The 18,795-nt window shown below is 44.8% G+C and overlaps 1 protein-coding gene across 3 annotated transcripts in view; it reads right to left on the reverse strand.

The window, feature by feature from the left end:
• Nucleotides 1-18,795, reverse strand: part of TTC28 (tetratricopeptide repeat domain 28) — a 270,751-nt gene that overhangs the window by 206,321 nt on the left and 45,635 nt on the right. The window contains exon 1 of one of the 3 annotated variants that reach the window (XM_090062068.1): nucleotides 13,856-13,900. The exons of the other annotated variants lie outside the window; for them this stretch is intronic. Within the exon in view, the coding sequence (XP_089918194.1) occupies nucleotides 13,856-13,885 (30 nt within the window). The 5' untranslated portion in view covers nucleotides 13,886-13,900. Of the gene's footprint in view, nucleotides 1-13,855; nucleotides 13,901-18,795 lie in introns of those variants that run through there. 3 annotated transcript variants of the gene reach the window in all.

Consider the following 18,795-nt stretch of genomic DNA (forward strand, 5'->3'; position numbering starts at 1 on the left):
GAGCAGGGGGAAACAAGGTGGTAATCTTTCCAGCACCAAATCGGATCTAACCACTGCATGGTTTCCAGGTCAGGCTACTCCAGCACCCTGCTTTATCAACTTTAATTCAGTTCGTGTGTAACAACTAAATGCAACAGATTCAAGTTCAAGATGAAGAATCCAGCTTCCACCTCACACAAAAGATTTCAAAAGCAAGGCAGAGCCAACACACTCATCAGGCAAGCCCGGGTCAGTCCCGGGTCACCAGCAGGAACATGATAGAGGCGAGGAGCCGAATGCATCAGAGATTAGTAAGCCTGTTGGCTCAGACAAGGGGGAAACCTATAAATCCATTTCTCCAGGGACTCCACTTGCATTTGGAAAGTGTGAGCTGTTTGCAAACTGTTTTGCTATCCACTGAAGTGTTTCCAGAGATCAGTCTAATGTTCCCAAATGCAAGAACGGGGGCATTTGTGCAACCTGAGCAAATACCTCTGCCAGCCTTTTCAGGGGGAAGACAAAGGTCCCCATTTTCTGTGCTGGCCAGGACTTCCACACTCCTTTAGCAAGTCTTAAATAGGCTTTCATTTGACACGAACACATTATTTACAAGCTGCCCACACGACAGAGAGAATTACAGCCCCTGCTCCATTCAGCCACAGGATAATTCTGTTAAGTAACAGTCGTGCTCAGTCCAGCAGCATGAATCAAAAGGTTTGATCCAAAAGCGTTGCCAGCCACGACCTACCACCAGGCACTGCTCAGTCTGTCCTTCCCGCAGGACTATCAGCATGGGAACCACAACAGTCAAGTGCATTTCTTTTGTTATCCCTCTTGACGGGAGACCAGGGCTCTGGGCAGGTAGTGAAGGGACACAAGAAAATCAGTACATGGAAGGGAGAATACTTCATAAGAGGAGTCTGCATTCAAGACATGCGGTCAGGATCACACATGCACTGCCAAAAACACTCTGCTCGCCCGCACACTGGTCTAACAGCAAAAGCAGCAGCCGCTTCAAACTTAAGAACTAGAATAAAAGAGCTGTTTAGACTACAGCTTAAATTCAGCGTACACAAGTTCATCAGTTCAAAGTGTTACTCCCAAGGAATTGAGGAAATCAACTGCTTTCCCCTCTTTAAATCCCCAACTACCCTCAGCTTTACCGATTCTACTTACCCCAGTGATGGGGCACGATCTCCAGTTGCTCAGCTGCAGAGTCTCTCTTTGCATGCTAAGCATGAAAAGTCATCTCTAATTTTTTCGACTGGACAAACTCCTTGCTGCCAGACTGGATGCATTTCATTGTATCCTGCATTCCCCTAAAATTCAGAGCTCCCTTGCTAGAAATGCCCTGGTGTGGAGAGCACCCACACAACATCCTGTCACTGACCCAGCGAGAACTGCACGGCTGCCAGGGCTGAAATAATGTACCAGCCTCACCCTTCTTTAGTATTCTAATTCCCTCTATTTTCTCTCCTAAACAAAAGCAGGGAGATACTTGATACTTCATTTGAATGGTGGTTACCAGTACTCTGGTCTTCTCAAAGCTTCTTCCCCCTGGCTTCTACCAGCACCTGCACTCAGGCTGACCTGCCGCCTCCCAGAGCCTGGCCTTCCCCTGTACTTGCCCCGTTCTCAGACTCCTCATCAGACCGCATGTACTTAGCCTCGCAGTCCAGAGCAGCCCAGTGTCTAGTTTCTTTGTGGCTGGTTACGTCTATACCTGGCATGAGCCGACTTCTCACCCAGACTGAAATAAACATAACATTTATTTTCTCTTAGGGTAAAATCCAGCGACAGATTCACTTAATCCTTGTATGTGCTTCCCAGAGCCTTGTTTCAAGGGGGAGAATGAAGCGCTGCAGGTAGGTTGTTTTTGCAGGACACAAAAGAGTCACTACAGGAGCCAGAGTAAGTAATCACGAGTTCCTGAAATATCAGCCATCTTAAATTTCCATCCCAGCACTGTTTTCACAGAGTTACTCTGGATTTTGAGCACTACTGGAAAGTTTGAACACAAGTTATTACGCAATCTGTATGACACAGCATTAATGTGCTTAATTAGGATGCACTGCACCAACCCCCCAGATTGAGACATGGCCTTCACAGTCTCATTAATGACTAATTTTCCTATTGAATCAGTTGCAGCAAAATAGAGGGGACTAACGAGGCCATCATTTAATACCTTTGTGTCCGCCCACTTTTCTCCATGTTGCCTGTACAGCCATTCTCCTTCTCCATCCGCTTGCACCATCCACGATGTTTCTGTCACTGCAGCAGCTGCAGATGATGTAGGTACCAGCTCAAAAGCGGATGATCTTAATTCATCATCTTCCATGTTGGCAATCTGCCTTGCTCATTTCAAAATCAAGGTCAGTTTTCCTTAGCATATTTATTCTTTCACTCTCCCGGAACAGTGCCAACAGTTTAACTGGAAATGCATTTTCACTGCTAACTATCATTTTAGTTATGAAAAACTGGTATTCTCACAGGATTCTTCATTTCCAGTGAAAGTTTTAAACCTAATCCTAGTGTGCCATACTATTTATTCAGAAATTCCTCCAGTGAGTCCTTTGAGGTGCCATAAGGGCTTCCTCACTTCATAGTCACAACAGGAAAAAAAATGGAGTTCGGGTGAGTAAGAATTTGTTTACTGAAATTCTGCTTCACAGACAACTATATAAAATGTATTTTATTGTCAAATTTGTGAATAAATGCAGGGGGGAAATGCCAGTTTCCCCTTCAGTTGCATAAAGAATTGCTGACATTATCCATTGAACTGGCCGTCTCTCCAGCATTGCAATATGCCTCTAACTATGGTATAAAGACACCAGCTTCTCTGTTTCCATAATCTATGGCCCACAAACTACCCTAAATCTGTATTTTCAGCAAATAATTCAATCATGTTCAGGTCTTGGGCAAGTTTCCCAACCTACCACTGAAGGGGAAACTTTTCAAATGATAAAACTTTGCATACACCTTATATGGATTTTTCCATTGCTGCTTGCAAATAATTGTGCATTTTACTCGAGACCATCTAGACAAATATTTCTGCTGTTAGATACAATTGTGGAACACGTGCTTTGGAGTCCTAAGGGACCGAGTGCTGCATGACGCAAAGAGCATAGATTTGACAACGCCATTCTGGTTGTCTGAGAACAGGCCTACAACATGTGGAGCAGGCCTCCTTTCTTGATTTCAGAAGTTAGGTACATAATTGAGACATGGTTGGGATGTAGATCACTCCCAGGGTTGTGTACTTTTTATGCCGGCCTGTATCTATTTGTGTTGTTATTTCAAAGTATAATGTAATCCCTGCTTTTGTTTCCTTGCATATGCCAAAAATCTGCAACCCAAGCCAGCCTCATCCTGATTGTTTCATTTGTGGCTCATTTAATGAAGAACTGGTTCATTCTGGAGGGAACTTGGTTTTAAACAGCTCATTAGTTTAAATCTCTTTTCAAATTCTTGATTGCAATTTAGTTCTCTCTGTATTACAAGGGTGGAACATTCATATCCTGCATTTGAATGCAAGAACAACAAATGCTTTGAGTCTTTGTTTGTTGTGCAATAATACTCATCTAACAAATGTATCTGGTTGGTCTACCTTAACGATACACCTGGACTTTTTATACTATATAGTAGGCATGTCATTATATATCTTTTTTTAATCTTAACAACTGTCCAAGAGACAACCACTGAACCGGCAAACAGTTGTACAGCCTCAAATCAAGACTGGGTTACTGTAATGCACTCTACATGCATTACAAGCTGACCTTGACAGGTTGCAACGGTGGGCGGATGAGAATAGGATGGGGTTTAACACTGATAAGTGCAAGGTGTTGCACACGGGGAGGAAGAACCGGCACCACACTTACAGGTTGGGGAACTCCCCTCTTGCCAGCACGGAGACGGAAAAGGATCTTGGAGTCGTCATTGACTCCACGATGAATGTGGGCCGGCAGTGTGGGGAGGCAGTCAAGAAGGCCAACCGCACCCTGTCATGCATCCACAGATGCATCTCGAGCAGGTCCAGGGAGGTGATCCTCCCCCTCTATGCGGCACTGGTCAGGCCGCAGCTGGAGTACTGCGTCCAGTTCTGGGCGCCACACTTCAAGAGGGACGTGGACGATATGGAAAGAGTTCAGAGGAGGGCCACTTGTATGATCAGGGGGCAGCAGGGCAGGCCTTATGAGGAGAGGCTACGGGACCTGAACCTGTTTAGCCTCCACAAGAGAAGGTTAAGGGGGGACCTTGTGGCCTGCTACAAACTGGTCAGGGGGGATCAGCAGGTATTGGGGGAGTCCCTGTTCCCCCGTGCGCTCCCAGGAGTGACCAGGAATAACGGTCACAAGCTGGCGGAGGGTAAGTTTAGATTAGATATTAGGAGGCGCTACTTCACAGTCAGGGCAGCTAGGGCCTGGAACCGGCTTCCAGGGGAAGTGGTGCAGGCTCCTAGCCTGGGGATTTTTAAAAGGAAGTTAGATGAGCACCTTGCCGGGGTCATCTGACCCCGGTGCTCTTTCCTGCCAAGGCAGGGGGTCAGACTAGATGATCTACCTAGGTCCCTTCCGACACTAGCTACTATGAAACTATGAGACTAGAGCTACAAATGGCACGATATTCAACAAGGGCAGCTACCCACTTGCATTGCTGCTCCGAGAAGAAGCACATGTCACTTGTTGACCACGTACCATGCTGTTTCAGAAGTCTGGAGGTGCTCTGAGAAGAGGTATGACCTGACTGAGATAGCTGTATGAGAGAACGAGGTCAACAGGAGAAGTCCCATTTACAGCATTTGATTGGAGCTTTGCTATTGTCCTTCTTCTGAAATTCAGCTCTCTCCTAGTTACTTGTAGTCTAGTCAGAGCCCCCTGGTGTAAGTTCTGGTGCCTTTTTGTATTGTTATAAACTGCAAGAAATGTAAATAAATGTATACAAAATCTCCATAATTTGGGCTCCTTACGGCCCTTGACGACTGTCTATTGCATTGTCCTCAACTCTGGCAGGTGAGTTCTGCCAGGACACTTAGCTTAACGGTCCTTAAATTTGTAGACCTGCCAGAGACAAGTTATTTCTGTTCTCAGACCTTTTTGGAAAAGATGGTTACAGAATGTGGAGTCCTTCAAATCTCACCTTTAAACTTGTTAAAGCTGGAACATTATTTTAATACATTCTCCATCTTAGTGTGTGACAACGATGATCTAGGTGGCATTTGTAATAGAAAAAAATATTTATAAACACATTTTGTCATTCCCTGTTTTTGCTGAAGTTTAACACTGCAGGGGCTTTGCCCCAGGTTAGTCACTATGCCAGAGATATTATTATTTTCTACCTACCTTGGCCATATTGATTTTTTTTTCACGGAGAATGAGGGAGGCAGGGACAATGGATGCTGCTGAGCCAGAACTCAGTTAATGATCCAAAACAGCAACTAACAGTCCTAAGGCTCAATACTCCTCTACAGACAGGTTTAAGAAACAGGAATACTCTTTACTGTATCTGAGTGCAAGACAAGCAGAAAAACTGTGGGAGTACATGAACCCAGGTGAGCTCATTTCTTACTCATTCTCTGAGCACTAATTTGGGCTCTTTATGAAAACTGCATTTAAACACACACAACCTACTCCCCATTCACATTCCTGTTCTGTTGCATTCCTATTTTATTACAGCTTCCTAAAGCCTTAATGATCACACATTACAGAACCAAACATGTCCCTCTGCAGTAAAGTGCACACATTTTCTGCTCTCCAAGGTTCAGTGATGTAGCTGTACCCTTTCCAAGCAGTCACAGAATCCATTATTTCTAGGCATATTTTTACAGCAAAACCAAATCCTGGAAGCTGTCATTTTTTATTTAGTATCCATGTGCTAGAGTCATGAAAAATTTACTCCCTGGAATATGGTTGCTTGTGTTCCATATCCATGCTATTCATGATAAAATGTAATTTCCCTGAGCCCACACTCGTAGGGAGGGAAGTTGACAAAACATATCAGCATAAAACAAACATGCTCATGTGGAGCATTCATGTTCCACAGAACGAAACTATCACACCACTTTCTCTGCAAAGACTTGCAGAAGTGGGAGACCTTGGAGTTTTACATGCATCTCTAAAGGCCCAGGAGAGGATTTCAAGAAATCGCTATTAACCTAAATTACTACTAATGCCCTATTCCTCTGTGTGACTAATGGTGCCACAGATGAAACTAAGCAGCACAAGCAGTGAAACGCAGAAGACATATGAGAGGCTGGAGTATGGAATTACCCATTACTTGAGGAAGCAGGTACCTGTGCAGCATGCCAGGGTGGTTGAAGGCCATGCCCCACAAGAGTCATTAGGCCTCTCCTCTGCAGCAGGACTATTAATGATTCCCTAGATACCAGGAAGGATGGTGTACCATCTCTGACCCCTTGTCAGAGAAGGGGAAGCCCAGCCCTATATTTTAGTTCTTTGCTCCCAGGAGTAAGCCTGTGCCAGAGTTTTGTGGAAAGTCTCAATCCAGTGTTTAATCCTTCTACACTTTAAAATGAATTCATTCAAGAAAATATGTTACAACAGGGAATGCCAAAGGTTAATTGCACAGCACTTACAACAGATACTTTGTTTAACAAATCTAAATTTCTGTAGAAATCTACATACTGGATTCTCCCCAAAAATGTCCCTCCTGGAAGAGTACCAACATACTACACTTACCTCCCTTTGCTTCCAGCCACAGCACAAATTCAATATGGAAAGATAATTCTCCACAAGACGGTTCAGTTCATTTGGCAACATTAAGTCTTCTTATTAGCATACTGCATGGGCTGAGGTGACCCCACAGACAGAGCACAGGACTGGACTCTGGGGCTCTGCAGTCTATCCCCTACTCTGCCCCAGCACGCTAGATAGCCTGAGGCAAGCCACTCCACCTTCGTGGTTCTTTCCTCACCCTTGCAATGGGATAATACTGATCCTCATAAAGCACTCTGAGATCTGCTGAAAAAAGGACTATAATTTCAAGTTGTGAGGGCCTGTGGGATTTCAGATCCCACAGCATGCATGCATGTGACCCAGAATCAGCTTTATTTTCAAGCCCCTTCCTCTCGTCTAGTAAAATGAAGCAGGGGTTTTCACTTTGGTTAATGCAACATGACTTCAGACCCAAGGGAAACCACCCTTGGGAAGCTGCTCAAAGTCACCATCCTGAGCCACTCCAGCAGCATTTTTTAGAGGGGCGATGGGAGCAATTCTGTTACAGCTGTGCCCAATTCACTGGGGAGCTGTCCAGCAAAGCACCACCTGAACAGCACCGTGATGATAACGAAGCTCCACGCCAATCACACACCACGGAGGAGAGCTGGAGTTCGCTCCAACTACCCACCCCTCCCAAAGCATTTAGTTAATGAGATCATGGCCAACAGTGGTAGGACTGGAGAAGAAGCAGGGGAAGAATCCACTGTTACCCCTCCAGCACCGAACAAATGCCGTATTAAGTCAGACTTTTCTTCTACCGCCTCTGGAGTCAGAAAGGAAACAACACTAGCCTGCTAGACAAGATTAGCTCTCAATGTATGGCAGTGGAAAAAGTGGAAGAGGGAATTTTGCAAGAGGACAGCGCATCAAACTGGACAACCCAAGTGACCATTTCTGGCCTCATCTACAACAGCATCCAGAAGCTTATCACCATCCCCCAGCTGCAGGAATACTTGGGGAAGATGGCACAGCTTGGCTCCAGGGATGGGTGGAATAAACTGAACTAGTTTCACAAGATTCATCTATGATTCTGGCCACATATATTGCATGCAACTTATTTACAAAGATGCCCTGAGACTGGTTCATAGATTTCATAGACATTAGGGCTGGAAGGGACCCCCAGAGGATCAGAGTCCAGCCCCCTGTCCAGGGGCAGGAAGTCAGCTGGGATCATAGGATCCAAGCAAGATAAGCATCCAAATGTGTCTGGAAGGCATTCAAAGTGGGTGCTTGAACCACCTCTGGTGGCCGTCTGTTCCAGACCTTGGGGGCTTGGACAGTGAAGAAGTTCTTCCTTGTGTCCAGCCTGAATTGCTCACAGTGGAGTTAGTGACCATTTGATCTCGTCATCCCTTGGGGCGCTCTGGTGAACAGACGTTCCCCCAGATCCTGGTGAACACCCCAATAAACTTATAGGTGGCCACCAGATCACCCTTGAGCCTGCGTTTTTCCAGACTAAAGAGCCCCATGGCTCTCAGCCTCTCGTCGTAAGGTCCGTTTTCCTGACCTCTGCTCATGCGCATGGCTCTTCTCTGCACCCTCTCAAGCTTCTCCACATCCTTTTTGAATTCTGAAGCTTAAAACTGGACGCTGAACTCCAGCCACAGCCTCGCCAAGGCTGAGTACAAGGGGAGAATGACGTCCCAGGATTTTCTTGAGAAGCAGCTATGGATGCAAGCCAGTGTTTTGCTTGCTTTAGTAGCTGCAGCGTCATATTTCAGGCTCATGTTCATCTTGTGGTCAATCGTGACCCCCAAGTCCCTTTCATCCGTAGTACTAGCCAGTGTAGCACTGCCGAGCCTATAAGGGTGCTGCAGGTTTTTCCTCCCAAGGTGGAGAACCTTGCATTTTTCAGTGTTAAACACCATCAGGTTCTCATCCACCCAATTCCTGAGTCTGTCAAAGTCAGCCTCGATCACCCTCCTGTCCTCAGGTGTGGATTCTTTACCGCAAAGTTTGGTGTCATCGGCAAACTTGACCAGTCTGCTTCCGACACCAATGTCAACATCATTGATGAAGATGTTAAACAGTATAGGCCCTAGGACAGAGCCTTGAGGGAACCCCACTGGCTCCCGTCAACCACCATCCTCTGGGTCCTACCATGGAGCCAATTCCCCAGCCAGCAAATCGTGGCGAGGTCGAGGCCACAGCTAGCCAGTTTTGCCAAGAAGTGATCATGGGATACTAGATCGAAGGCTTTTTTAAAGTCAAGATATATGACACAAATCTCCTCTCCCTTGTCCAGGTGATAGGTCACCTGGTCGTAAAAGGAAATGAGATTGGTCAAGCAAGACCTACCCGCAGCAAACCCGTGCTGGGTATCCATCAGGATATTGCCATCAGCTAGTCTAAGGACGGCCTCTTTGATAATCTTTTCCAAGACCTTCCCCAGGATAGGCTGATGGGCCTGTAGTTTGCCAGATCCACTTTCCTCCCTTTCTTGAAGATAGGCACCACACTGGCCTTCTTCCAATCATCGGGCACCTCACCAGAGCACCAGGAGCTCTCAAAGACCTGTGTGAGGGGCCGAGCTATGATGCCTGCCAGCTCTTTAAGTACCCTTGGGCGTAAACCATCAGGGCCAGCTGATTTGAAGGTGTCCAGCCTGGTCATTTAGTACAATCCTTTGTCTAATGAAAAGACAACTTGCTTCATGGGGTCTTGTAGACATAGCTTAAACGTTTATCTCATTTTTATGGGACTTGTTTCAAAAACACAATCACACACAGCTTGTACATGCAATTTGATTCCCCGTGTGGCTCTATTCAACTTTCCTAATCTCAGTTCCAACTGTAATACAATGTATGCGTTGTGGATAGCTGCAAGTGCCAATTAACTCTGTATCTATCTTCCCTCGACAGATATTCTGCTATTCACCCATCAGGATTAACAAAAGGTATTAACTGTCAACATGACAACACTGGGACAAGAATGGCGACTAACAGGATCTTTGCTTGGCATCTAGGTACCCGCTCGCTGCATGGACCAGTCTGTGCATGGCACAGCACCACCCAGTCCTGATGAAGGCAGCGAACAGAGCAATTCAGGCATCAGTGTGGTCAGCAAAGGCAGGATTCCCAGCCAGAAAACACTCAAGCACAGATCTGTTCTATATTAGCTAGCACCCAGAATGAGAAAAACAGGCTAAACCTTTGAGTTTTCTAGCCAAAAAAATTCAAAATGAGAGAACCTTTTACATGAACTCAGCAGCGTAGGGTTCCTCTTTAACTGACACTTATTTGCTTCTCTGAAGACAAAGGTCTGTCTTGGTGGGGGGGAGGGCAGTGTGCACGTATGCATGCATGCACGCACACTGGTTATAGCTCTGTATTTTATGTTGCCTACTGCTGCTTTCCCAAATGGAAGGGTTACCAAAACAGTTTATTTTCCTTAAGTATTCACCAGCAAAATGAAACTCTGTGACTAGCTGCTGCTGAGAAAAATCACAGCTTTTACAATCTATACTTAAGTACAGCTGAATTAAACTGTCACGTATTTAGTGACAAGTGGATGGCTGGTTTTAGACCTTCTGATTTCAATCTTCAAATCACTGATTTTACACAATGTGAAAGCAAAGTTCTGACATGGCACACAGGACATTCATGCTCCTGTATAAAACACGCCTGGAGATCTATTGCTTGCCTTTTATATTGAAGCAATTATGGCCCATTCATAAAAATTAAGATTAAAATTGAACGTGTCATCTAAAAAGATGGTTTGCTGCACGTTAGACATTTCTAGCAGCAAATTCGTTGCTGAGTTTATGGATACTTGGGAGGAGCTGTTCCCACGTTTCTTCATATAATACGCATATGAAATGCATTCCTGTAAGTGAATCCCAAGTCAGATGCATAAAAGCAGCAACAGACAGAGTAGGAAGAAGCAGATTAGCCATGTTGTGGATTTTTTCCCCAATATAAAACATCCTCCAACATTCCCACCATTCATCAGAGCTGCATTGCAATGGTGCTCTGAAATGCCAGGAACTTGCTGCAATCCCAAAGTAAGTTGCACTGACCCACATTACTGTCAGTTGAGAGCCAATTCCTTTTTTACTGGCAAAGCCACAGATTCATCTTTTGTGTGATATTGTGCATTTTTATGTTGGCACAGGAGAAAGTTTTCATGTCAAAGAGCTCCTAAGAACCACAAAGAAAGGATGAAGAATAGCCCAAGCTCCTGTACCGTCATCAACTTATACAGTCGCATCACTTGAAAGACTCACTAGATTCCTAATATAGATGTTTTGAATGAACCGCTCTGGACAAAAAAGGATCACCCAAAATGCCTAAGATGAGGCAAGCAAAGTGCCATGTATGATCCCCAGAAACAGCCATAAATGAAGGTAAATAATACATAGGACTAAATAATATTGAGGGCCTCAGATATTCAAAATTCCTTTGTCTTTGTTCTTTTACTGGGATTTTACATTGTAAAAACAAACAAAAAGCATATTGCACAGTTCATTTAACTGAATCACTGCAAAAATGATCAGCAGTAACTATAACATTACAAACGCTATCAAATTTTATATTGCATTTACAAAACGTGGCTGTATTCAGTTCAGATTCCAGATGGGATGTTAGTTCAGAACCATTCGGATTTCTCAGCATCTCATTTGTACACGTCATTCACCAGGACTGTACAGCAAATATGGGAGAAGGAGCTAACACGGAGGATCAAAAGCTTGACCCCATCCTCTGTAAGCCAAATGAAGAACTCAGTAGGATGTGAGTGAAGTGATTTTACAAAGGATGCAGCAATATCAGTAGCCAGACATTGTGAAGTGAACCCAGATTACTGCACCTGAGCTCTAGCATCACACCGACTCCTCCTCAGAAGGAATATCTTTGCAGAAAGAATATCACAGAGGACACCCAAACCCTTGCAGCTACCGATGGGGTGCTCTTGGCCAAAGAGAACAGGGTTGGGTTGGGGCAGTTTCTCCTGTGGTCAGACAGCAGTAACTTGCAAGCTCAACTCAAAGTGCTGGGGAGGGCAGGGATTCTTCCCCACCCGCACAAGCGGAAACGCAGGGATGCCCCAAAGTCTCATAAAACAGCAGTGTGCACAAATACTAAACTTTCCTAATGAGGGCTTGAAATATGTGGTTTAATTAACATAATGAGTTCACATGCCATAAATGAGAGCGGCAATCAAGATGCTCCAAGCAGTTCTAGTACAGCTTGACTTTTTTTTCAGTGGTGACCCCTCGGTTCAAGATTTGAGCTAAAAACCTGTCTTAGTCCACACTGTCTACTCTGATACAACACACCAATGCACAGCATTGCCCCAGCCCTGTACAACCTACACAGTCCACATTTGTATAATGAAACCTCAGCTAAGGATCTTGATGGCCAGGCCAGGCCAAGCCAAGCCACTGTAGCAACTCCCATGCCAGTACCATGTCCCTCTCCCCCAGCTCCTTCTGCTGTACAATTTCTGGATCTACCACTCAACTTCTGAAAAGGAAACAAGTAGGAATACACCAGCAAACTCTGACTTCTACAAGCGGCAACAAAGATCTCAGCTCATATGGGTCCGTAAGTTGTCTATCACAATAACAGTTTACTGACCCCCTACTCATTTCTGCATTCACACTCTTCTTCTGCATGAGCATTCTAGGAACAGCCAAAGAATCCAACAACTAATCTTGTTCTTCTAATACAAGATCATGATACACAAAGCCTGGGAAATGCTCTAAAGTAAAGCACCCAAGCAAGACATTAACACAGTGTATGTATGCATATAAATCGCAGCAGGCAGGACACAGAGTAAAAGACTCCAGGATTATGTCTGCACTGCAGCATAGTGTAGAGATGCCCCAGCTCCCTTGTCACCGGGAGCAGCTGAAGCAGAGCCGAGCAGAGCTGCACAAGGACTGGTACCCTGCTAGGAAGCAGAGACTGCTGCCCCAACTCAACTGCCCAGGACACAGCCTAGCTAGGTTAAAGCTGCCCTGGGGATCTCCATACTACACTGAAGTTTGCAATACATGTACATGCTCAGGCTAAACTGGTTGATAAGTTTAAAAGTCAGAGCAGCACCTTTAAGAAGAAGTGGAAAGGTATAAGACAATGGTGACAAGTTGCACACAGGGAACAACACAAAGCTGTTGTCTATTTTCATCTTGCTGGATGTACCTTGGAGGAGGGAGCACATAGTCCTTTGCTCAGAAGCTACTGTTTTTGAGTCATTTTCATCTGCTTCTGTCACAGGCTCCAAAAGGAGAATTTTTGCTAGGACCAACCCATTTGAACCTCTGAGGAGTCAGGGCTGGTACCGAGAGGACCACAATTCAGATCCTGGTCTAAGAAATGGTCAATTCTGAGATTCCACCCAAGGGGAGGTAAAAACCCCCAGCATGATCTTGCTGAGGTACATTTGGCAAGACCCCAAGAAGGGACAGCATGAAGCCCCCCTTGGTAACCATTACAATCCAGGTGCAGGTTACAAAAAAACCCCAAAATGACAACTTTGTTGGGATTTCCCAATTGATCTAGTAAAAGGTATCATTTTGAAATCACGAGTTCTAGTGCTTTGTACATTTATTTAGCTTCACCTAGATCTTCTCTATCCTCAGCAAATTTTGCCTGTGTCTTTTGTGAACCTTGAAAAATGCCTTTGTGTCTAGTATCTAACGTCAAGCAGATTTTCTGGAGAGAGTATAAAAAGCAACAAAAAGAGACTAATTTACAGCTCACTTTAACCCAGGCTGAAACCAAAAGTGCCTGTAGTATCACAATGGAATTACTGCCCATCTCAAAAATACCATTTGGAAGAGACATTCTTGCAAAACAAAAACAAAAAAAACCCAACCAAACAAACAAAAAACGACACCTTAAAAAAATTGCATCCTTACCAGTGAAAAGGGGAAGCCAGCTTCTGAATCAGATCACTGAACTGATACACAATAATTTGTAATACAAGAAATAGAACAGCAGGCACTTAATCTGAATTTCAATCTTAAAACTGTAAGTATGCGTCCACAGCAACCAACACAAAGATTATAACCCGTGACACAAATGAAATATCCACTTTCATTTGGAATGAAGAATGGAAAGTTACAGCATGAATTTTTCATTCATTTTACAAGAAAGCGTCACTGTTTCACAGTTGGGATCTTCTTCCCTCCATCTTACCATCAGCTGTAGTTGGGGCTCCAGATACATTCATAAGGTAGTCCATAAAAATGTGGCATAAAACTGTTGTCAGAGTTTTAACATTCATCTGAAGAAAAGTTTTTTCAGCAGAAGAGGTGAGGAGAGGTCTGCCTAACACATGGCTGTGCTCCTCTAGTTCTACCACAGGAAAAAAGAAGGGAACAATTTTAATCTCTAGACATAGTAACCCCATCGAACAGGACACTTCCTGGTGCCCCGAAGCAGTGTTAAGGAAATCCATCACGTGCAGTGGCTGGAGAGAGCATTCTCAAACACGGCAACTCTATCAATGAGGATGTCTTGATTACAAGTTTTGATACACTTTTCATACATATTAATATTCATATGATCCATCTTTTATATGAGTTGGATCCAAGCCAACAGCTTTCAAATAAAAAGCAGCAATACAGGAATTTGTATGCCACGGCCAACTTCTGAGAATGCCATAAGAGATTATAAAAATAACTGCATTGAACAGCTTCCAAATCCTGCATTTCATGTTTTGGATTTTACTACAAACCTCCAACAATTTCTAGAGAGGGTCAGTTATTTAACTTCCAGGGATATGTTAAGCATTCCTGAAGGTTAAAAAAAAAAAGTAAAGAACTAGCCTAAATCTGGAGAAGGAAAGCAAAACCGAAATCTCCTTTCATTCACTTGTTCAACAGAGAGCACCACGTAGTTCAACAAGCAGTTTAAGCAGTTGGGGGTTAATCCTACTGAACACAACCAGCAATGAGTCTCTTGGCACATTCCTTCTATTTGTCCCATAAAGCAGAGAAAACTCTCCAAGTGACCTACAGGGAGGAGAGGTGATGATTTGTGACATGATCTGATAAAAATGGTATTTGCAGAACAAAGCAGCCTTAATAAGAGTGCAACATCTAAGGTGAGACCTACAAAGGAGCTTAAGTAACGCAAAGCTCCGTGGCAGCTCCTACTGCTGAGATGCCTGGCTCCCAGGTGGAAGCACTGTGTAGTTCAACACGTTAGTTAGCCCCCTTTACAACATGGAGAGTTGGGTGCCTCCAAATGCAGCCATCTAAGCTAGCCCACGCAACACTGAAGACAGGGTGAACTTGTTGGGGACCTAAACACCTAATGCAAGGCTGCTGAAAGGTGCCTCTCAGGTCCACAGGCCAGAAACTCATCTCAGTTGGATGCTTATGTTCTGCTTGAATAAGAGAGGAGGGCGTCATGCCTTTCATTTGAGAACACAAAGAAGGGGGCAGCTGGAGCTGTGGTGCCCCAGTCTGTCCAACACCGCGCCCTGCACATGGCTGCTGAAGACACAGAAACCAGTCTCCATCGGGAGTTTACACGCACCTCCCAGAAGAGTGCCCCAGCCACCTGCTGAGAGGCTGTTTTGGGGGAAGAGGTTGTACTCACTTCCTGCCCAGGCTTCCTACTACTATGCAAAGAAAAAAGATCTAGATTCACAGAGCAAGAGAAAGCGAAAAGGAGGTGGCATGATTCTCTATAGCCCATGATCAGAGCACTCACTTGGGAGAGAGAGACCTGGGCCCCACACATTATGCCACAGACTGCACACTGGAAAATGCAGCAGCATCACCTCCTCTTTCCTCTGTGTTTTTTTTTTTTTTTTAATTCAGGTGGCTGTAGGTACTGCATGCTGCATGGAACTCACTCGTGTCGGCGTGCAGGGGGCATGGCCGAGTCGGGTCCCTCAAGTGTAACAGGTAGAGAAAGACCCAAGTATGAGGAAGCCAGTTGGGCTTTGGTATGAGTTAGGCACTGACTGTTCAACATGAACAAGATGGAGGCAGCCACATGCCTCCACAAACGCAGAACTTCAGGAAACTCAGAAACGTCACTAACAAAGCCCTGGGTTCTCACAGACTTCTACCATCTACACAGGAGAAATCACACTCTTGACCTTGGAGGAATTTTAAGTGCTAGGAACCCCAAATCCTTTTGCAAATCTGCAGCCCCACAATATTTCATGCAGAAACCAAGAGACTTTGTTTAGGTTTGGCCTGATGCTTTTTTGTGAAAATCAAATATTGCAGAACACTACTGCATATGAAGAACCCTAGCTCCTACTGTGCATAAGCAATGCAGGCTGGAGGCTGAACACCTGGACACCAGCTCCGTCTTGGAACTGAAGGGGGGCATTCAGTTGGAGAAAATCATGGGTTTAAACAGCAAGAGATTTGCCACAGAATTCTCATTATTCATTTAATACTAAGTTGAACTTTGAACACATTTTTAGTTCAGAACAATGTCTATATTTAATGTAATAATCATCCACGAAAAGTGTTGCATTTCCTAGTTTTGTAACAGCATCTTCACCATGGGCCCCACTAAGTTATGGAAAGGTGAGATTGGGGGTTGTGGGAAATTGTTCTCCAAATAAAATACTGGAGGTTTTTGAAAGGCCAGCAACATGAGATCATTGAACCAAGCATGTGCCTTCTATGAGGCTGCTATGATGTAGACCCAATGAAGCCACATGGCTATGGTAAAAGCAATCTGCAATGTTGGCTCAGCACACCAGACTACATAAATACAGCACTTGGCTTTTACTATTCATTTGTTAATTGAGACCATTTTCTACCTTTTTCAGTAGTTCCACTCCACTGCTAGTCTCAGTCGCAGGTTAAATTGCTTATCCTTTGACCCTACCTGGAGGATTGTCCCTGGTAACTGCTTGATGCAGTGGTTAATATTTTAAAACTAAGTAGGGAGATGAGAATCCCAAAGCTTCCAGCCATGCTTTGAAATGTTGTTAGATTGACCACTGGGCAAAACTGTGAGTGTGACCCCAGGCATACCCTGGCCTATTTCACAGGCCCTCCCAACCCTCTTTTTTTGGAGTGCAACTTCCTCTCCTTACTGCACTGCAGCCACCTATAGGCAGGTGTTCAAATGGCAGCTGCCACTGCAGTCCTCTAACCCTACAATGTCTTGCTGAAATGCCTCCTCAAGCTGGCAGCTGTCTGATGCTCAGATCCTGATCATTTTGTAGTCTTTCTTTTGCCCATGGATGTTTCGTGGGTCCCGCCTGTCAGAGCAATCTTCCAAGGAAGTATTCTCCTTACAGAGAGGACTACAGTGCATCTGCCATGGAAGTTAGAAAACAAATCCAAGGATAAGATTCTTTCGTTTCAGTTCCTCAAACCAGCAAGCAACATGTAAAAGCAGCACAAAGAAACAATTAGTGGGCATCAGGAACCCAGAGAAACTACAAGTTTCCCTATAACCACAGCTGACTGCAATGTCAGTGGCCTGAACTGGAATACAAAGTAAAACAGGTTTGTGAACTAAATGGGTCTAGCCCAGAAACATCTGAAAGTATGCACCCAACACGGCCTCCTCCACCTTCTGGCACCAACCCAACAGACAAGGCCTCCAGGTCAGTGCCACTCAACAAGAAGCAATTTCATCTTGGAAAGGATTGTGCTAGCTGTACAGCATCCATGGTGCTCTGAAAGGCAAACAAGTGCTAGAAATATTGAAAATAAGTCTGCAAAATCTACGCACTGCCAGAGGCAACTCCTCAAATCTCTACTTCCCAAATGTCTGAGGGCACAGCGCCCTCTGATGTGCACACTTGCTCATTATAACTCTGCAGAGTGCTACCTTATTGAACTGGGCAGGTCTACTGTAATGAGGACAACACGGAAGTTAATCCCCAAGATGAGGAAACTCAATCTTTCTGTGATGCGACAGCAAAGGATTTATTGTCTCGTGTTTAAGAGTCAATAAACTGGAAAAGAGAGGAAGAGAAAGGATACTCCTGCTGAACTGAATCTGGATCTGAACGCTTGACTGGTAACCCCTCACAAAGCCAGAGGGACCCAACTAAGCTCAGCCTTCTGGAGAGGGGTTGGTTAGGTTGTGCACACAGGTCTGCGTGACTAACACAAGGCTACAGGACAGCTCTCTGAAACGGGCCGTGGAAATTGCACCCGAGTTTCTGTTGGATCCTCAGTGATGCCCTGCACAAGTGAGCTGAGCACGCGTATTGACACACGTCGATTCACAACTCCCAAACCTGTGCACCGAGGCTGGTTTCCCAGAGCCAAGCAGAGCTCGGCACAATCCCAAGCAATAAAAATTCCACAGACCAAACTGGCTCTTGGCAACACAACGCTTCCCCCACCACTTTATCTTCCTCGAGATTGTACTTGGTTCCAGTGGGTTAGACAAGTGCAGAGTTCTGCTGCTGGTGAGCAAGTGGTAAGAAAATCCAGATTACTTTCTCCAAGGTCTGTCAGCTCTACCAACATGTCCGGAATAAAAAGCAACACACTCTTCCTGTTACTGGAATATCAGTATCTCAATTCTGACTCCACACTGGGAGGAGATGGTCTGAATAAGAAGGGGCCACTTTTCACAAGAGACACATTAGATCAACTACAGCCCAATTCTTAAATAAAACCTTTCACCTGCCATCTGCAGAGTCTCATCTCTTCTCCCAACGCTGCAGAGAGAACAAATGAAGGCTTGGACTTAACGTTGGGATGTTTCTTGCTGACGTGATGTGTTCAGAGCACCGAAGACATGGATGAGGATTCCTGGACTTGAGCCGGGTGACTTCCTTTCCCAGAAACAAAAGGCTCCCTCTGAGGATAAGCATCCTGCTCCTGTGCCTGGTATGACCCCTGGATTCCTGAAAAGGGCTTTGCCTTCATAGGAGTCTTTGAATTACTGCAAATTTGTTTTCCATTATGCAGGAAGTGGGAGGCATTTTAACAATGTTAATTGACTACTTTAAGGCAACTGTCACCCTGCACTACTTAGAAGTACATGAAGAAAAGGAAAGTCAGAGTCATCTCTTCACTACAGGTTTCTCATAATGATAACGGCCATCCCTTCCTTTGGTGAAGGGAAATGGCTCCAGACAGCCCAGACTTAGATTGAATGTTAGGACCATGCAGGTCCATAAGGCTCTT

This window comes from Crocodylus siamensis, chromosome 9, assembly GCF_052110815.1.
Source record: "Crocodylus siamensis isolate JL-2025a chromosome 9, ASM5211081v1, whole genome shotgun sequence".
NCBI classification, from domain to species: domain Eukaryota; kingdom Metazoa; phylum Chordata; order Crocodylia; family Crocodylidae; genus Crocodylus; species Crocodylus siamensis.